Genomic DNA, 17,620 nt, shown 5'->3' with positions numbered 1-17,620 from the left:
GCACACGAAGAAGAGCCTCAGGTGATGATCTCAGGGTCCAGGTAGGTTCCTATGGAGAGAGGCAGTCCTGGAGGTAGAGTGGTACCTCAAGTTAAGAACTTAATTCATTCTGGAGGCCCGTTCTTAATGTGAAACTGTTCTTAACCTGAGGTACCACTCTAGCTAATGTGGCCTCCTGCTGCTGCCACGCCGCCGGAGCACAATTTCTGTTCTCATCCTGAGGTAAAGTTCTTATCCCGAGGTAATATTTCTGGGTTAACGGAGTCTGTAACTTGAAGCGTCTGTAACCTGAAGCGTCTGCAACCCGAGGTACCACTGTATTGCAGTCCTTAGCCGTTTATAGGTCAAAAGCAGCACTTTGCATCGGGCCTGGAAACTAATTGGCATCACTTTTGGAGAGGTGAGGCACTGCTGATGGTAGGGAAGAGGAAGCAAGCAACCGAAGCAGCCCCTTCAGAAAGACAGGAGAGCTTTTGACTTTTGTTAACAGTTGTAAATAATTTGCTTGTGCTTTTATTTTAAAAAGAAAAGAAAAAAAGCCTATGGGTGTGTTGGATGTTATCTAAACCAGTTCCTGCTTGAGACTCTTTGCACTGGCAGCCTCTGAATTAATTGCTTCGGGAAATTGCTCGTTTCCTTCCAGAACAAGCTGTCCTCAGCCCTGACACTGGAAAAACCTATTTAATTGCTGGATTGAAATACAGCTTCCTCATTCTTTTAAAAAATAATAACAACAGTCATAGTAGTAGCAGTAACTGATTATGAGCGCTATTTTCCCGGATTGTAAATGCATGAGGACTGTTTTGTTTTTTTATACAGTGGTACCTCAGGTTAAGTACCTAATTCGTTCCGGAGATCCATTCTTAACCTGAAACTGTTCTTAACCTGAAGCACCACTTTAGCTAATGGCGCCTCCTGCTGCTGCTGTGCCACCGGAACACGATTTCTGTTCTCATCCTGAAGCAAAGTTCTTAACCCGAGGTACTATTTTTGGGTTAGCCGAGTCTGTAACCTGAAGCGTATGTAACCTGAAGCGTATGTAACCCGAGGTACCACTGTATATAAAATCCTTTTTATTGTGGGCTACCTGGCCAGATGGGTGGGGTATGAATGATAAAATAAAATAATAATAATAATAATAATAATAATAATAATAATAATAATAATAATTAGGGGCTACTTGCTTAGTCTCTTGGCAGCGGTTGATGTCTCTGAGGCTTCCTGTTACTCAGCCAGAGAGATTCTAGAAGAACAGTTTCTTTAAAAATATCCCCCCCAAAACACCCTCAGTGCACATGAGGTTAATTCCCCTCTCCCTCATGTACAGTGCATGTGCCGGCCAGGCCAGGCCAGGCCACATAAACAGCACTGAAGTGTAGGTGCGTTCCCACTAGGCAAGACACAGTGAGAAAAGCAAGAACCTTTGCGTGGTGAGCTCCTGCCTCCCACCAGTAGGAATAAAGACACAGTACACCGTTATTTTAGGTTAATGGGCTATAATTTGGCCACAACTTTATTGGTTACAGGTGATGAGCAGTATTGGCTTAGGCATTGGTTCTATCGACTATCTGGCTTCAGCCTGTTTGCCTGAAGGCAAACCCCGGAAAGGGTTAACACCAGCAGGGGGAGCCCCACTGATGCACATCAACTAGGCCAGGGGTCTGCAACCTTTAAGACAAAAAGAGCCACTTGGACCCGTTTCCGAAGAAAAAAAAACTGGGAGCCACAAAACCATTGCGACGTTTAAAACAAATATATCTCCGGAGCCGCGATCTGACAGCGGGCGGGAAGGTGACGTCGGGACGGTGCGTGACTAACGCACGCACCGCCCCCATGCGACGTCACAGCCAGTACAGCGCCCGCCACAGTGGGGAGTGTCGGGGCGCACAATGTGCTTCCTCCCCTCGCTAGTATCCGCCCCGGAGCCGCGGCAAAGGTGTAAAAGAGCCACATGCGGCTCCGGAGCCGCGGGTTGCAGACCCCTGAACTAGGCACTCCCCGGGGTCACCGCTCAGGGGCATGCCTTGGGCCCTGACCTCCATAGGCTTCAGACGGGGCCACGCCCCCCGGAATCCTTTACCGGACTACCCTTCAATATCCGGGGGAGGTGATGGCACTCCTCCCACCCCCAAAAAATCTACATAACAATACCCATACCAATGCGAATCCGAAAAGCCACTACAAACTGCTCCCTCAGCACCCTAGTCCTAATAACCAGTTTAAACAAGGAAAAGGAAGCCCCCTTGTGAGGCGAGTATCAGGGAAGGGGCCAAGCACCAAAACATCTACCGGCCACCCCAGCCGTGATAACCGATGCACGTGGGGTCATAGCTGTCAAGCGTCCCTTATTTGGCGGGACAGTCCCTTATCCCAGCGCCATGTCCCGCTGCTGTCCCTAATTGATGATGTCTCTTAAATAAGCTACTGAAGGTATTGAGGCCCTTTCTATGTCCAGCTGTGCTTTGTCAACAACAAATTGTTGCTGTTTTTTTGTGTTGAATATATGCTATATGGTAATTTATGGACCTAATAGGTATCTAAAGCCATTTGCACACAACAAAATACGTATTTTATCAAAGGAATTGTCGATCCCTTATTTTGGCTGCTGATCCCTTATTTTCGAGGCTGCTGGTCCCTTATTTTCAAACCTGTAAGTTGACAGCTATGCGTGGGGGGGGGGGTTGAGAGCCGCGTGCTGAGTGAATTTCAGGAAAGGGGGGGCAAGGCAAGGAACCCTCTACTGGCTGAATACAGACTACACGACCCGCTCTCCGCTATCTGCTGAGAACCCCTTTGACAGCAACACCCACCAGCCTGGCTACGTTACCGACAATCTAGGATGGTCCATGTGCAGCGATTTGGCGGCTCTCAGCCCCATGCTGTGAGCTGCTTCTTTCGGGCCCAAGGGAAAATCAAAGGCATAGCTGTCAACTTACAGATTTGAAAATAAGGGACCAGCAGCCAAAATGAGGGATTTTAGTCAGCCAGCTGAAATACGAAGTTAAAAGGGACCAGATAATTTTGGAGAGCAGCGCCGGTTTTTAGCCCTTCGTTTCCAGAGGTTGCTGCTCAAGACACCAGCCGATGAAACACTGCAATTAAATAACTACAAGCAGCAACCACTTTCCGCGCAAAACGAAGTCCAAGCTACGAAGATGCTGCTGCAGTTCTGTATCTTTTCTCTCGTGCTCCATCCACAGCTCTCAATTCCATCAGGTGGGGCGGGAGGAGGGAGGGAAATAGCACCCACAGATCAGACCATCTATGCTAGTCTACCACTACAAATCTATGGGAGAAGCGCTTGCGGTCCTTCCCGTGTAGCCCTTGGAACACCTGCCCGCGCCTCCGCCTCCTCCTCTTCCTCTTCCTCCTCTCTGAACTGCTTTCTCTATGGTTGCCCTCGCTCTCCTCTCAAGGCTCCTCATCAATTCACAGGCCATGCCAGGCTGCCCATCTCATACGGGTCCTTCGGCGGCGTAGCTGCACTACGGCCTAGCGGGAGCGGCAGCGATGGGCAGAGGGGAGGTCCCAGGCAGAGCCGCTCAGTTGGGCAGCCGTGAGGAGGATGGCGGCGGAAGGGCCCGAGAGGAGGCTGGAGGGGGGCGGGGCGGGCAGCCAAGCAACACACTTGGAGCCTCCCTCCTCCCTGGCTGGCAGGGAGGGAGGGAGAGGAGCTGCTTCCTTTGAAACCCGGGGAATTTAAGGGACATCATCAATAAGGGACAGCAGTGGGACATGGCGCTGGGATAAGGGACTGTCCCTCCAAATAAGGGACGCTTGACAGCTATGCAAAGGGGTGGCAGTTCGCGCGCTCCACAGCCCCACAACCGCAGTGTGTAACCAGCTGGAGTTACAAAGAGCACTTTCTCCCCTCTGGCGCGCACGCCGATCCTCTCTGCAATCCGGCTCAAGCTAAGCTCCGGCAAAACAAAAGGCTAAGATTGCGAGTTCTCTCCAGACACTCGCCGACAAGAGAACCCAGCGTTTCCAAGAGCAAAAGCAACCTAGACCGTGGTCCCGAGAGTGATTTCAGCTCTGTGTAGCGGCGCAGGTTTGGGGAGAACGAGCAAACAGAAAAGCAGAAAAGAGAGGGGTAGCGACGGTCCTCAGTTCAATGACGAAAACCAAAGCAGCTGAGTGGCCAAAGAGGGATATTCCCGGCCATGCTTGCCGATTTGCTGGCCCGGGGATGACGCGGCCGAGGATTGCCCAGATCACGCGGGGCTGGAAGCCAGCCTCCGCGCACCTTGGGGGGATGAAGTCCGCAACACCACCTCCTCCCGAGGTCGGAAGTGGCTTTCTTGAACTACATAACTGGGAAACAGGGGCAAAGCAACTGCTTATATACATTCCTGAAAGCCTGGGCCACTCCCACTCCTAACGTGGTTGGCTGTCTAAACTTCCAAGCTGCGAATCATGACTCAGAGTTCAAGGGCCAATAGCAGAGGCCCAAATCCTGAAATGTTCTGTGATTGGACATCATGTATCGAATCAGAACACAGGAGCTCAGAAGCCTTAGTCCAGACTCAAGCTCAGGCGAATACAGACCACTGAAGATATAACAAGCACAATCTCTCATTTGTCCCGTGCATTGGGCGAAAAAAAGGATCAAAGGAATTGTCCTTTTCCCCACCCATACAGCTATGAACAGGGACAGGAAGGACCTGCCTATTCTGTTTCTCTCCGTTTCTCATTTTCCCAGTCTTAAATTCTGCATATTTCCGAAGCAACTTGAAAATTTTCTTTTTCTTTTTTTTTTTAAATCAGTATAACATTTTGCTCGCACCACGCCAAATTTTTTTATTGATAAGAAATACATACATTGGAAAGCAAAAAAAGAAATCTGTGGTTGATTTATAGATAGGGCTGCCATGCATCCCGATTTTCCAGGACATGCCCTGGAATATGCCTCTGAAAACGGCGTCCTGGATTATTCTTCGAAAATCGGGCAAATGTCCTGGAAAACTAGCAACAGGGGTATAAATAGTGCTGAAAATGCCTTAAAATAGCTCCAAAGCTCAAAAATTATTGTAGCTTTTACTATAAAAAAAAAGGTTCCCCTATAACAACAACTAAACAACTTTGGGTAAAATAAATAAATAAATCTGTCCCGATTTACACTTTTGGAGATATGGCAACCCTAACACAGAACACAATTACTTTATAATATGGTCACGGGGCATGCATAAAGTATAAAACAAGGCAGCAACATATGAACATGCATCATCCCCAAAATATAATTATAAATGGGCCTCCTTACATATCTACCTTAAGTATATTCACAAACTTAGAGGTGTGCACTGCTAAGAGTTGCTTATTTTTGTTTTTCAGTGTATTTCTTATCAATAATTTTTTGTGTGTGCAATCCACATCAAAATACACACGGTTGCAGGAATGGTCCAACCTAAAGCTCTCCAGACAACTTCCAAACCCAAATTCAGCGGCCACTCGCCTCTTAAAAACTGTGCTCCATAGACTTGCAAGCTGCCACAGCTAATGAGAGTTATTATTATGATCAATTATTATGATCAATTATGATCAATAATGATGATGAAAATAATACCCTGCCTTTTCCCCTGACAGGAACTCTATCTTCTTTTTTTTTAATAGATATTTATTAAATTTTCACAGATTATGTAAAAACAAAACAAAGCAACAATACAAACATGCACAAAAAAAAAGTATAATTTCATTCCCTTATTTTCTAAAACCTTACTTCCCCGACTTCCTCATACCTTCCCTTTCTGTATTCCAATTTCTAATCTAGGTTCAGCAAATCCTTTCCTTTAATCTTGTTTAGATCTTTGCTTTTCTTTTCCTCCTCTATCTTAACTCTATCTACCTACCTAGTTTTTATATATCGGCTGCTATATTTATCAACCGGTCGTCAGAATTGGCACTACTACAAATACCCGTCCCACATTTGACGGTTTAGTGTGGCAGTGCCTGGCCTTTGGAACTCCCTGCCTATTTGACATCAAGCAGGCGCCTTCAACTTCACTCCTTTCAGCGCTTGCTGGGGGCGAAACCAAAAAACATTCCTTTTTAGAAAAAACCTACCCAGAAACATGGGACGCAGGTTAAACCACAGAGCCTAGGACTTGCTGATCAGAAGGTCAGCGTTTCGACGGGGTTGCTCGGTCCCTGCTCCTGCCCACCTAGCAGTTCGAAAGCACGTCAAAGTGCAAGTAGATAAATAGGTACCAGCTCTGGCGGGAAGGTAAACGGCGTTTCCGTGCGTTGCTCTGGTTCGCCAGAAGCGGCTTAGTCATGCTGGCCACATGACCTGGAAGCTGTACGCCGGCTCCCTCGGCCAATAAAGCGAGATGAGCGCCGCAACCCCAGAGTCGGTCACGACTGGACCTAATGGTCAGGGGTCCCTTTGCCTTTACTACCCAGAAACTTAGAAAGCCGAGGTGCAAAAAACTTTTGCATGTTTTTTCAAAGTCGTGAAAGTGTTTTCGATTTTACTCTTTTGTATGTGTGTGTGTGTATATATATATATATATATATATATATAGTCACCTCAAATCATCTTATATAAATTTAAAAAGCCGAGAGAGAGAGAGAGAATGTAAACACACACACAGAGAGAGAGAGAGAGAATGTTTTTTCTTTCTAAAAAAAGTTTAGGGGCACTCTCATTTTGATGTTTAGGGGTATGTGTACCCCCAGAAAAAGCACTCTGTATGTGTGTGTGTGTGCATTTGTGTGTGTATATAAAACTAACTTAAAAAGCCTCTTGATTTTGTGTGTGTGTGTTTTGTGTGTATATCTTGATTGTGTGTCTGCGTGTACACACACACACACACACACACATATATATATATATACACACACACACACATATATATATATATATATATACACACACACACACACACACACACATATATATATATATATATATACACACACACACACACACACACACACACATATATATATATATACACACACACACACACACACACACACATTATATATACACAGAGAGAGAGAGAGAGAGAGAGAAACGATCAAGAGGCTTTTTAATTTTTTGCGAAATAAATAATTAAATAATAATAATAATAACAACACAGTATTTAAACCATGCGGATAGCGGCAACAACAACAACAGCAAAATACGAGCGGCTGCCACAGCCCGGCAACCCTCCGCGGCGGAAGAGGGCGCACGGCTCTCGCGGGCCGCGTAGCTCTATGGGCGCGCGAGGCGGGGAACTTCGCCCAGGCTTCTGCCCGGAACCTTTGTGTGGCGCTCGCGGGGCGCGGGGGGAGCCTCTTCGGGACGGACCGAGAGTTGGCGCTGGGAGACGGAAGCGCTGCTCCGCCCCAGAGGCGATGATGAGTTTCGAGTGGCCCTGGCAGTACAGTTTCCCGCCCTTCTTCACGTGAGTCCCCCGGCGCCCCTCCTGACCCCTCCTCGGCCCCGCGCTCGAGGCCGCCAGCCCCCTTAGTCCGGGGGGGGGGGGAGGGAGCGCACCCTCTAAAGCAGCCCGTCGGAACACGGAACCGCAGAGTTGGAAGGGGACCCCCAGGGTCATCTAGTCCAACCCCTGCAATGCAGGAACCCCAGCTGGGCACGAGTCGTGAAGGATCTAGTTGCGGGTTGGGCTAGATGACCCTGGGGGTCCCCTTCCAAACTCTGAGGTTCTGTGAGTCTAAGGCCCACAGCTGCTCCTGCTGCTCAGGGCGCCCCGTTTGGTGCTTGGCCGCTTTTTGTTTTCGTTTTCCAGCTGATGCCCTTTGACACCCAACTACAACACTGATGTTTTAATGTTGTATTGTTTTTTAAGTTGCATTCCAATCAACTTGTTTTTATTATTGGTTGTTAGCCGCCCTGAGCCCAGCCTTGGCTGGGGAGGGCGGGGTATAAATAAAATATTATTATTATTATTATTATTATTATTATTATTATTATTATTAAGGTAGTTGCCTGGCCCAAAGGGAAGCAGGCCCAAAAGCATTTTTTTTTTCATTCTTGCCAGTCCTTGCTGCTCTTAATTGTTAATAATAATAATAATAATAATAATAATACAGTGGTACCTCTGGATGCAAACGGGATCCGTTCCGGAGCCCATTCCCATCCTGAGCAGAACGTAACCCACATCTGCACTTGCGCGGGTTGTGATTCGCCGCTTCTGCACATGCGCATGACATCGTTTTGAGTGCACATGCACAAGCGGCGAAACCCGGAAGTAACCCGTTCACCACGGAACACAACCTGAAAACGCTCAACCTGAAGCTATTCTAACCCGAGGTATGATTGTAATAATATATTATTTATACCCCACCCATCTGGCTGGGTTTCCCCAGCCACTCTGGGTGGCTCCCAACAGAATATTAAAAACACGATAAAACATCAAACCTTAAAAACTTCCCTAAGCAGGGCTGCCTTCAGATATCTTCTAAAAGTCAGATAGTTGTTTATTTCCTTGACATCTGACAGGAGGGCGTTCCACAGGGTGGGCGCCACTACCAAGAACGCCCTCTGTCTGGTTCCCTGTAATCTCATTTCTTGCAGGAAGGGAATCACCAGAAGGCCCTTAGAGCTGGACCTCAGTGTCCAGGCTGAACAATGGAGGTGGAGCATAGCTGTCAACTTTTCCCTTTTCTTGCGAGAAATCCTATTCGGAATAAGGGAATTTACCTTAAAAAGGGGGTGGAGATGCTCCTTTAGGTATACTGGGCAGTTTAGCGCTTTAAAGGTCAGTACCAACAATTTGAATTGTGCTCGGAAACGTACTGGGAGCCAATGGAGGTCCTTCAGGACCGGTGTTATATGGTCTCGGCGGCCATTGTCCCTATTTTTCATGAGAAGCACATCTGTTGGCCAGTTCAGGGGAAGAAGCAGCGGTTGCTTCAGTCAAGGGGCTCTGAGCTCTCCCGAGTCACGCGGCTGGGCCCAGAACATCATCATCATCACCACCAGGGTTTTCTGACAGGAGATGGGAAGTTTCTAATTCTTGATTCTGTTTTGGAACTAGCTTAGCTGGATTTCTGAAATGAACGGAGCTATAGCTGTCCCTGTGATTGCGTTTAGGTTGCAGCCCAATGTGGACACGAGGCAGAAGCAGCTGACGGCTTGGTGTTCCTTAGCGCTTTCCTACTGCCGCCTCAACAAGCTCTACACCATGACTGTCGCAGAGGCGCAGGAGAGCCCACTGTTCAACAACTGGAAACTGCAGCGTATCCTTCCTCCCCCTAGCCTGTAGCTGCCTTACCTACCCTGGTGAGCAGGCAAAGGAATTCTGCTGTTTCTTTAGATGAAAGTGCTGGCTGCTGTCATGGAAGAACAGTTCACAGTTCAGGCTTGGAAGCAGTTCAGGCTTGCAGCAATTGTTCGTCGGGTTGCAGAACAAGGAAAAGCACACAGAATGACTTTGCATTTTTAAACAAATGCTTTTTTCTAGGTCAGCAGCTCTATCCTCATCTTGGGCCAGAACAGCATGTGAGTTCTCTTTTAGCCTTTTTAGTTTTGCTGAGCAGAAGATAAGTTTTTGCTTCCCAAACTTTTTTTTATACTCATTTTTCTTTGAAATGTCATCCCTCTGTATTGCAGTCTGGGTTACTGTTGAGCAGATGTCCTCAAAATATTAGTTGCCCTGTTGGATCTATTAAAAACAGAGGGACTTAGATGACAGTAGCTGACATTTCCTGGTGGGTGAATTGTATCAGAATACATTTCAGCTACACAGAATATCTCTCTTCTTGAGTTCTGCGAAATGAACTTTCTGCCCAACCCTGCCACTTTATTTCATTAAAAAGTACAATGCAACAATTTTACTCTTACTATAAAATAGGTGGTTGTTTTTCAGCAATGACCTACCTTTGTTTGCTTTTGTGCTGTGTTGATGATGGGTTTTCTTACTCGGCACAGTATTAGGAAGCCAATTTTGCAATGTAAATTCAAGGCGGAATCAAACTTCTGCGTAGTTTTCCTCCCCTGCAACATGGAACTTAATTACTTGAATCGTCTCAAGCTATTTGCTCTGCCTTCTGCACATGTTTGGGATTGCCTTAGTGGATCTGTTGAGAGGTTGGTGAATAGTCCTGCCTTTCAAGCAAAGGGTTGAGTTAATGTCATTTAAACCCCTTCCAGTTCAGTGACCAAATTCTGAGTTGGGTTGGTTGCATGCTTGGTTTGATGGGCAAGTTACCATATCTGCTGCGTTGCTGCAGCAAAGAGAAGAGCCATCTCCTTGAGAAACTAGAATGCTTCACCTTTTTGCTCCAAGCACAGTCATTGAATTTAATAAACATGACTAACTGGTTCATTAATTTCAGTGGATCTGATTCGAGTAAAAAAACCCTGAATTCTGAGACCATGACCTTTCAGGTTCCTTTAGTTGTCCTACGTTGAGTTTGTCTTACTTTGTATTATTTTCTCGACTTCTGTATACCCTTTTCCTATCCTGTGCCAAGTGACTGTTTCCTTAACTGTGAAACAGGAAAGCTCCCATTGGAATCCATCATTGTGGTGTTAGAAGAACTCAGGAAAAAAGGTGGGTTCTGGTTTGTGTTGGTTTTGAGTTAACTTTTGCATTTACTGTTTTAATCCAGTTCTCATTTTAAAATGCCAGGCGGGGGCTAACAGCTGGCATGGAAAACAAAAGCATCTTCCTTACAGAAGTAAAGGTGGGTCGGCAAATGGAACTTCTCTGCTCGTAAGACAATTTGAACTTCCTTTTTATCCCAATTGGGGATAAAGAAAGCAACCAGCCTTCACTGATAACAGGGATAAAATGATGCGATTTTGAAATGGCAACAGAAGTTTTGAGAACTCCAGATTCACCTGCTTCTGAAATGTTGAGATGTGTGAGCATTTCAGCTGAATATAAAAATGGGTATACAATCATCAGGAGACGTTTTAAGTCAGTATTCTGAAATGAACAAAAAATGCTTTCCCCCCCCCCCGAAAAAAGATGGAAATTTCCTGAAATCAGAAAGTCTGTGGTGTTTAACTTTTAAAGATACACTTCAAGCTGAAATATCTGGTGGTATCGTTCTCTGTTTGGTGTCAGGATGGGGGAAAACTGCCACTGTGTATAATGCTGTGAAAATGGTTGTATGGAACTTGAGGGTCATATAAATCCCTAATCCCAAACATGTTTATTTGGCGGCAATTCTCATCAATTTCAGTGAAATTCACTTCCGAGTAAGTGTGACTAAAATCACAGCATTAATGTTTTTGTGCACAGACTCAAAAGCCGGGTTGCTTTGTTAGAGGATGAGGAATCAACTTGTTGCACAGGAGAGATTCAGTATCTGTTTTCTAAGTACAAGTGGGCCCTGATGTTATGTGAGAGCCAGTGTGGTGTAGTGGTTAAGAGCAGATGACTCGTAATCTGGTGAACCAGGTTCGATTCCCCGTTCCTCCACATGCAGCTGCTGGGTGACCTTGGGTTAGTCCCACTTCTCTGAAGTCTCTCAGCCCCACTCACCTCACAGAGTGTTTGTTGTGGGGGAGGAAGGTAAAAGGAGAATGTTAGCCGCTTTGAGACTCCTTAGGGTAGTGTTAAAGCGGGATATCAAATCCAAACTCTTCTGCTTCATTCCAGGGAATCTTGAATGGCTTGACAAGAACAAATCTAGCTTTCTGATCATGTGGCGGCGTCCGGAAGAATGGGGCAAGCTCATCTACCAGTGGGTAAGAGCAGGTTCTGGACTGTGTAACCCATATTGGTTAATGATGCTCCTGAAAGCCATTGGTTAAGGTCATGGAGGTACTGTATGCTTGAATCGGCTCCTTCCTCCCTTCCCACATTCTGAAGTTTCACCAGGCATTCTGCCCACCCCCCACAGTGTTAAGGGCTAGAAGGTTGCTGTTATTTTTCCCAGTGAAAACTGAGATTCTCGGGACATTTTTTCCTTGCCTGATATGCAAATTCTGTGCTTGTGCAGTGCAGTCATGGAAGCACAAAATGCCCAACGGCCCAAGCAGATCGCTTGCGTTGAATCTTGATGAACGGCTTTGCAGAGCTTGAAAAGTAAGAAAAAGGCTTCCAGAGATGCGGTCTTTGAGAAGGAAATTAACCACGGCATCTATGTTTGGTTTTGATTTTTGTTTTCCAATAATAATACCTCATTTCTTCATGGGCTGCTGGTCTGTTTCTGAACACAGTTTTTAAAATGCTGCTGTTTTTATCTTTGAAGCCACGCACGCGTTGGGAACTGAAAACATGCCATCTCTTGCATGAACCTGCCTGCCTCTGAAGGTTGCGCGAATGGTGTTTGGAGAGAGGCCTTCTCAATGCAGGCAACCCGCAACTCAAATGTTCTCCTTGAGGAGGCTTGCCTGACGTCTATTCTAGTGCCAAATGTCGAAGGCCTTCTGATACATTGCTCAAACTGTGTGTGTTTGTTTTTTCTCTTCTCTTATTTTTGTTGCTGTTCTTTGGTGCTCTACTACTGATTTTTTTTCCTTTTACGAAAAGCTGTGTTTAACATTTTTCTTCGTTTTTATTGACTTAATTGATCTGAGACTGGAAAACTGATAAATGTGGGTCAGAGTTTTAACATTCTCTTTCCCCCCTCCCTCTTCTGTTCCCAGGTGTCAAAGAATGGGTTGACCAACTCAGTTTTCACGTTGTATGAGCTGTCCAATGGCGATGACACAGAGAATGAAGGTAGCTTTGCTTGCACCTGGCGGATTTTGCATTGTAGTGTAGAAACGGGCAACCCAAATGATCAAGTGGTTGGAGCAACTCCTGTAGGAGGAAAATCTACAACCTTTGGGTTTTTCTAGGTAAAAGGTAAAGGGACCCCTGACCATTAGGTCCAGTCATGACCTACTCTGGGGTTCGGCACTCATCTCGCTTTATTGGCCAAGGGAGCCGGCGTACAGCTTCCGAGTCATATGGCCAGCATGACTAAGCCGCTTCTGGCGAACCAGAGCAGCGCACAGAAACGCCGTTTACCTTCCCACCAGAGCGGTACCTATTTATCTACTTGCACTTTGAGGTGCTTTCGAACTGCTAGGTTGGCAGGAGCAGGGATCGAGCAACGGGAGCTCACCCTGTCACAGAGATTTGAACCGCCGACCTTCTGGTCAGCAAGTCCTAGGCTCTGTGGTTTAACCCACAGTGCCACCCGTGTCCCTAGTTTTTCTAGTTTAGGGGGGGGGGAAAGGTGAGTAAGGCTGCATTATGCACAGTGTGGATAAAAAGAGGGAAACCTTTGTTTCTCATAATACTAGAACCCAGATTCATCCAGTGACAGAATTTCTCGACCCAGTGCATGGTTACACTGTGGAACTCTCTACCACCAGATGTAGCGATTGCCGCTTATCTTGTGGAAGCTTTTATGTGTGGTTGCCAGATCCCTCAACCGAGGCCGTTTCCTCCTCTCCTAGAGTTCCATGGCTTGGAAGAATCCATGCTTCTCCGTGCTCTGCAAGCTCTGCAACAGGAACACAAGGCAGAAATCATCACCCTGGATGACGGGCGGGGCGTCAAGTTCTTCTAATCGACCTTCTCCTCTGGCTTTCCGGTCTGACTGGGCAAAAGTGTTTTTTGGGTTGAAGGGCTTCTCTGTTTCCTTGCGTCAAAGGCCAAAGCGGCAACGTGTTGTCTTGGCGGCTCGGCGCCCGACTCCGGGTTCCTTCCCCTCTGCTGCTTCTGTCCCTTTTGAGGGGTTGTGGTGTTCTGAAGATGCTCTGAATAGATTTGTAGAGGACCAGAGCCTTGGCGGGGTGCAGCTGACACGAAGCAGGTGTGGGCTCTTTGGGTTTGGCCTCCCCAGTGCAGGACACACCACGGACCCTGCCGCTTGCAGCTGTGAGCCACAAAGTTGGGATCAAAAACCTAGTAGTCTCCCTCCAGCAGGGCGGGAGGCCATGCAGACTGGGCTATCCACAGCAGGATAAGGCATTGAGGACTTTAGGCAAAATTAAACCACACTATTTACAAGACTAGTCCTGTGTGCTTGTGTCTCTGTATGCGTGTGTTGTTCCCCTGGGGTAGTTCATGTCTTTATTCTCTCGCCACCTCGTGACTCGCATCACCTCTTTTCATTTTTTAGCCTCACACCAGCCTCCTGCTGGTGCATTTGAGGACTTCCCTCTCTCGAAAAAGCCAGAGCAATATTGCCCTCCTGGCAACGTGAAACTGCGTCTGCCTTACGTCTCCCCTGTTTCTAATCCATCACAAGGATTAGAGGGGCTGCAAGACATTACCCAGGAGTCAGCAAGCCGTCTTGTTATCCAGACTAGTTTCATCATCCAAAACGGTAAGGTGTGTTTTCTCAGATTGCTGGCCAGCAACACCTTGAGAGTGATATGATATGACACTTGTGAGAATTTCAAAAAAACTTTTTTTTGTCTTTCTCTGTCATGTTTATCAATCCCATGAAATCAGAGAAACAATAACTGTAAAGGTAAAGGTACCCCTGCCCGTAAGGGCCAGTCTTGCCAGACTCTAGGGTTGTGCGCTCATCTCACTCTATAGGCCGGGAGCCAGCGCTGTCCGCAGACACTTCCGGGTCACGTGGCCAGTGTGACAAGCTGCATCTGGCGAGCCAGCGCAGCACACGGAACGCCGTTTACCTTCCCGCTGGTAAGCGGTCCCTATTTATCTACTTGCACCCGGGGCTGCTTTCAAACTGCTAGGTTGGCAGGCGCTGGGACCGAGCAGCGGGAGCGCACCCCGCCACGGGGATTCGAACCGCCGACCATGCAATCGGCAAGTCCTAGGCGCTGAGGTTTTACCCACAGCGCCACCCGCGTCCTTTCCAGCAATTCTGCTAAGGGCTTGGGGCTTGGCTGCCAAATAGGTACTGAAGAGCCTTCAAAGTAACATAACTTTGCTAGCAAATTTGCTGTGGCTGGGTTGCGGGGAGCAGATTTAATAAGTTTTCAGAGTCTGTGTTCTGCTTCTCGTTCTCCTTCCTGAGTGTGTGACAGGCAGGCAGGCAGTCATTCGCATTTATGGACCAGAAGTATAGGGTCGCACTTGATTCCACTGGAGCGGGGCCAACTTTGCCTTCCGCTCCAACAACCCGAGTAAATGCTGTCTCAGGAACGAAGGAGATCATCTTGCCCCCATCTGAACGAGGTCACCGATTGCTGCCCTGCGCAACTTTGAACCTTTTGAATTCCAGAGATTCAGAACCTTTTTAGTTCGGGGAGAAAGAAAACGAACTGTATCTCAGATGTGGAATAATACCTGCCCTAGGTATTGCTGGTTGCTGGGGACATGTTTGGCTCCTAGCCCAGTGGGGTCCGCCTTTACATTTCTTGCCATTCAGTTCCGTGGAAAATAAAATAAAAGTACATCAGTGAGCAGCCAGCCTCCCAGTACAGTGGAGCCTTGGTTCCCGAACGGCTTAGTTATCGAACAAATCGGCACCTGAACGCCACAAACCCGGAAGTAAGTGTTCTGGTTTGCGAATGTTTTTTGGAAGCCGAACGTCCGACAAGGCTTCCGCTTGAGTGCAGGAAGCTCCCGCAGCCAATCGGAAGCTGCGCCTTGGTTTTCGAACGGTTTTGGGAGTCGAACGGACTCCCAGAACGGATTAAGTTCGGGAACCAAGGTACCACTATATCAGGTATCTCTACCTGGCGACAGAAAGGTAAGAGTGACTGACACTTGGAATACCTCTGGTTCAACTGTGGCTATTGTCGACAGTCTGTTGTCTACGGCTCCCAATTTCTGCCATGCAGAGAAGCTTTCTGGGCCTCGTATTTTGGCATGATCATCTTTGTGGCTCTGTGAGCCTGCCAAGGGATAAGCGCAAGGTGCCACCAAGATTTCGCTAACCCCATGCGCTGCACCCCATCCATTTTGCTAATCCGAAAGCTCAGAAACCTGCTAATGTGCTGGCGTCAAGACTGTTCTGGCCACAAGAACGCTTTAAAACTCTCTTATGAAAGGAACCCAAATAGGATTAGGGTATTTGCAATCTGATACGGGCAGGTGGCGAGGGAAATCGCAAGGCACATTTTGGTCTTTTAAAAGTAAAATTGATTGCAAACCAGTGGCTTAAAAGCACACACAAAAAGGAACATGGGAAATAACATTATCTTGGCTGGTATGGAGTTCTGCCCAGGGAGGATCCCAAGGCATACTTTGTTCCAAGAAGTCCTTGTCAGGCCATTTCAAAGTGTTCCCAGAACTGAGTCGATTGCATGCTTCCTGGGCTGCTTGCAGCTACTTGCAGCCATGCGTCCCGCCAGGTCAGTATCAGGAAAAGAATTAACTGACAAGCCAGGGAGAAGAATCAACTGACAGACCAAGGAGGTCTAACTTGCTGAGCCACTGTGTCTGTCAAAATGCCCTGTTTCAATTTCATGGCATCCTCTTATGGCAGGAGTCAGCAAACTTTTCTAGCAGGGGGCCAGTCCACTGTCCCTCAGAGTTTGAGGGGGGGGGGCTGGACTATATTTTGAAGGGGGGGGGGAATGAACAAATTCCTATGCCCCACAAATACCCCAGAGATGCATCTTAAATAAAAGGACACATTCTACTCATGTAAAAACACGCTGATTCCCAGACCGTCCGCAGGCCGGATTTAGAAGGCTATTGGGCTGGATCCAGCCCCCGGGCCTTAGTTTGCCTACCCATATTTTCTGGTGTTGAAATCTTGTCTCAGGATTGTCACGTCAGGCTCCTGGCCCACTGAGGAAGAATATGGAGACCTTTAAAAAAAATAAAATGGCAGCCATGTTATCCCATAAGGAAAATCCAGAAACCATATTAACGCGACACCTTTATTAGGCTAAGCAGAACATCGCAAAGTTGTATGTAGTCTTTTGAATTCTCCAGAATCCTTTGTCAGGCTTGACACATAAGGGGTGGTTAGGACTACACTGCAACCCTTCTGTTTAGGCTCTGGACTAGGATTAGCCATTTGTTCTTTTCTGGCACCGCTCCTGTGCCTGATCTGCAGGAATTTTGCCGAGTGAAACACTTCCTGGTACAAGCTTCACCTCTATGTCACATAGAGGAGGGAAGAAAGGTTGTTTTCTGCTGCTCCAGAGAAGCGGACACGGAGCAATGGATCCAAACTACAAGAAAGAAGATTCCACCTAAACATTAGGAAGAACTTCCTGACAGTAAGAGCTGTTTGACAGTGGAATTTGCTGCCAAGGAGTGTGGTGGAGTCTCCTTCTTTGGAGGTCTTTAAGCAGAGGCTTGACAACCATATGTCAGGAGTGCTCTGATGGTGTTTCCTGCTTGGCAGGGGGTTGGACTCGATGGCCCTTGTGGTCTATTCCAACTCTATGATTCTATGATTCATTTTGGTGTGTCAAACTCCTCTCGAAGGCACTAGGGCGCAGCCAGTCCCTCAAAAAAAACCTGATTCAGAGGGGCAGTTGCTGTAGTCCGCAGCAGTGGGTGGGAAAAGAGTTTTCTGATTCCTAAAAGACTAGCAGGTGCTTTTGTGCCACAAATAAATGGAGGTGCATGAAGTGTTGTCCTCTATTGGCAGATACATGTGTGCACTTCTGTAAAAAGTGGAAAGGGTTTGCGAGCCATGTCGCTGAAAGCGTATCATGAAAGTACCTCTCTCTGAGGATGCCCAGTGACTTTTTTCTTCTCATAGAAACGTAGAGTTGGAAGGGACCCCCGGGTCATCTAGACCAACCCTCTGCAATGCAGGAATCTCAGCTAAAGCATCC

At 47.2% G+C, this 17,620-nt stretch overlaps 1 protein-coding gene across 1 annotated transcript; it reads left to right on the top strand.

The window, feature by feature from the left end:
• Positions 1–7,082: 7,082 nt before the first annotated feature.
• VPS25 (vacuolar protein sorting 25 homolog) lies at positions 7,083–13,915 on the top strand. The gene is made up of 6 exons (XM_028703345.2): positions 7,083–7,391; positions 9,044–9,189; positions 10,452–10,505; positions 11,562–11,650; positions 12,554–12,629; positions 13,355–13,915. The coding sequence occupies exons 1-6, from the start codon at positions 7,093–7,095 to the stop codon at positions 13,465–13,467; spliced, it is 777 nt and encodes a 258-aa protein (XP_028559178.2). The 5' UTR covers positions 7,083–7,092; the 3' UTR covers positions 13,468–13,915.
• The last annotated feature ends 3,705 nt before the right edge of the window (positions 13,916–17,620 follow it).

Source organism: Podarcis muralis, chromosome 13 (genome assembly GCF_964188315.1).
Source record: "Podarcis muralis chromosome 13, rPodMur119.hap1.1, whole genome shotgun sequence".
NCBI classification, from domain to species: domain Eukaryota; kingdom Metazoa; phylum Chordata; class Lepidosauria; order Squamata; family Lacertidae; genus Podarcis; species Podarcis muralis.
This window is presented reverse-complemented; position numbering and strand designations above follow the sequence as displayed.

Coding starts and splice junctions, on each gene's coding strand:
- VPS25 (XM_028703345.2), top strand. CDS start 7,093: ATGCGGATAGCGGCAACAACAACAACAGCAAAATACGAGCGGCTGCCA. Junction 10,506..11,561: donor AGAAGAACTCAGGAAAAAAG/GTGGGTTCTGGT, acceptor GCTTCATTCCAG/GGAATCTTGAATGGCTTGAC. Junction 11,651..12,553: donor GCAAGCTCATCTACCAGTGG/GTAAGAGCAGGT, acceptor TTCTGTTCCCAG/GTGTCAAAGAATGGGTTGAC.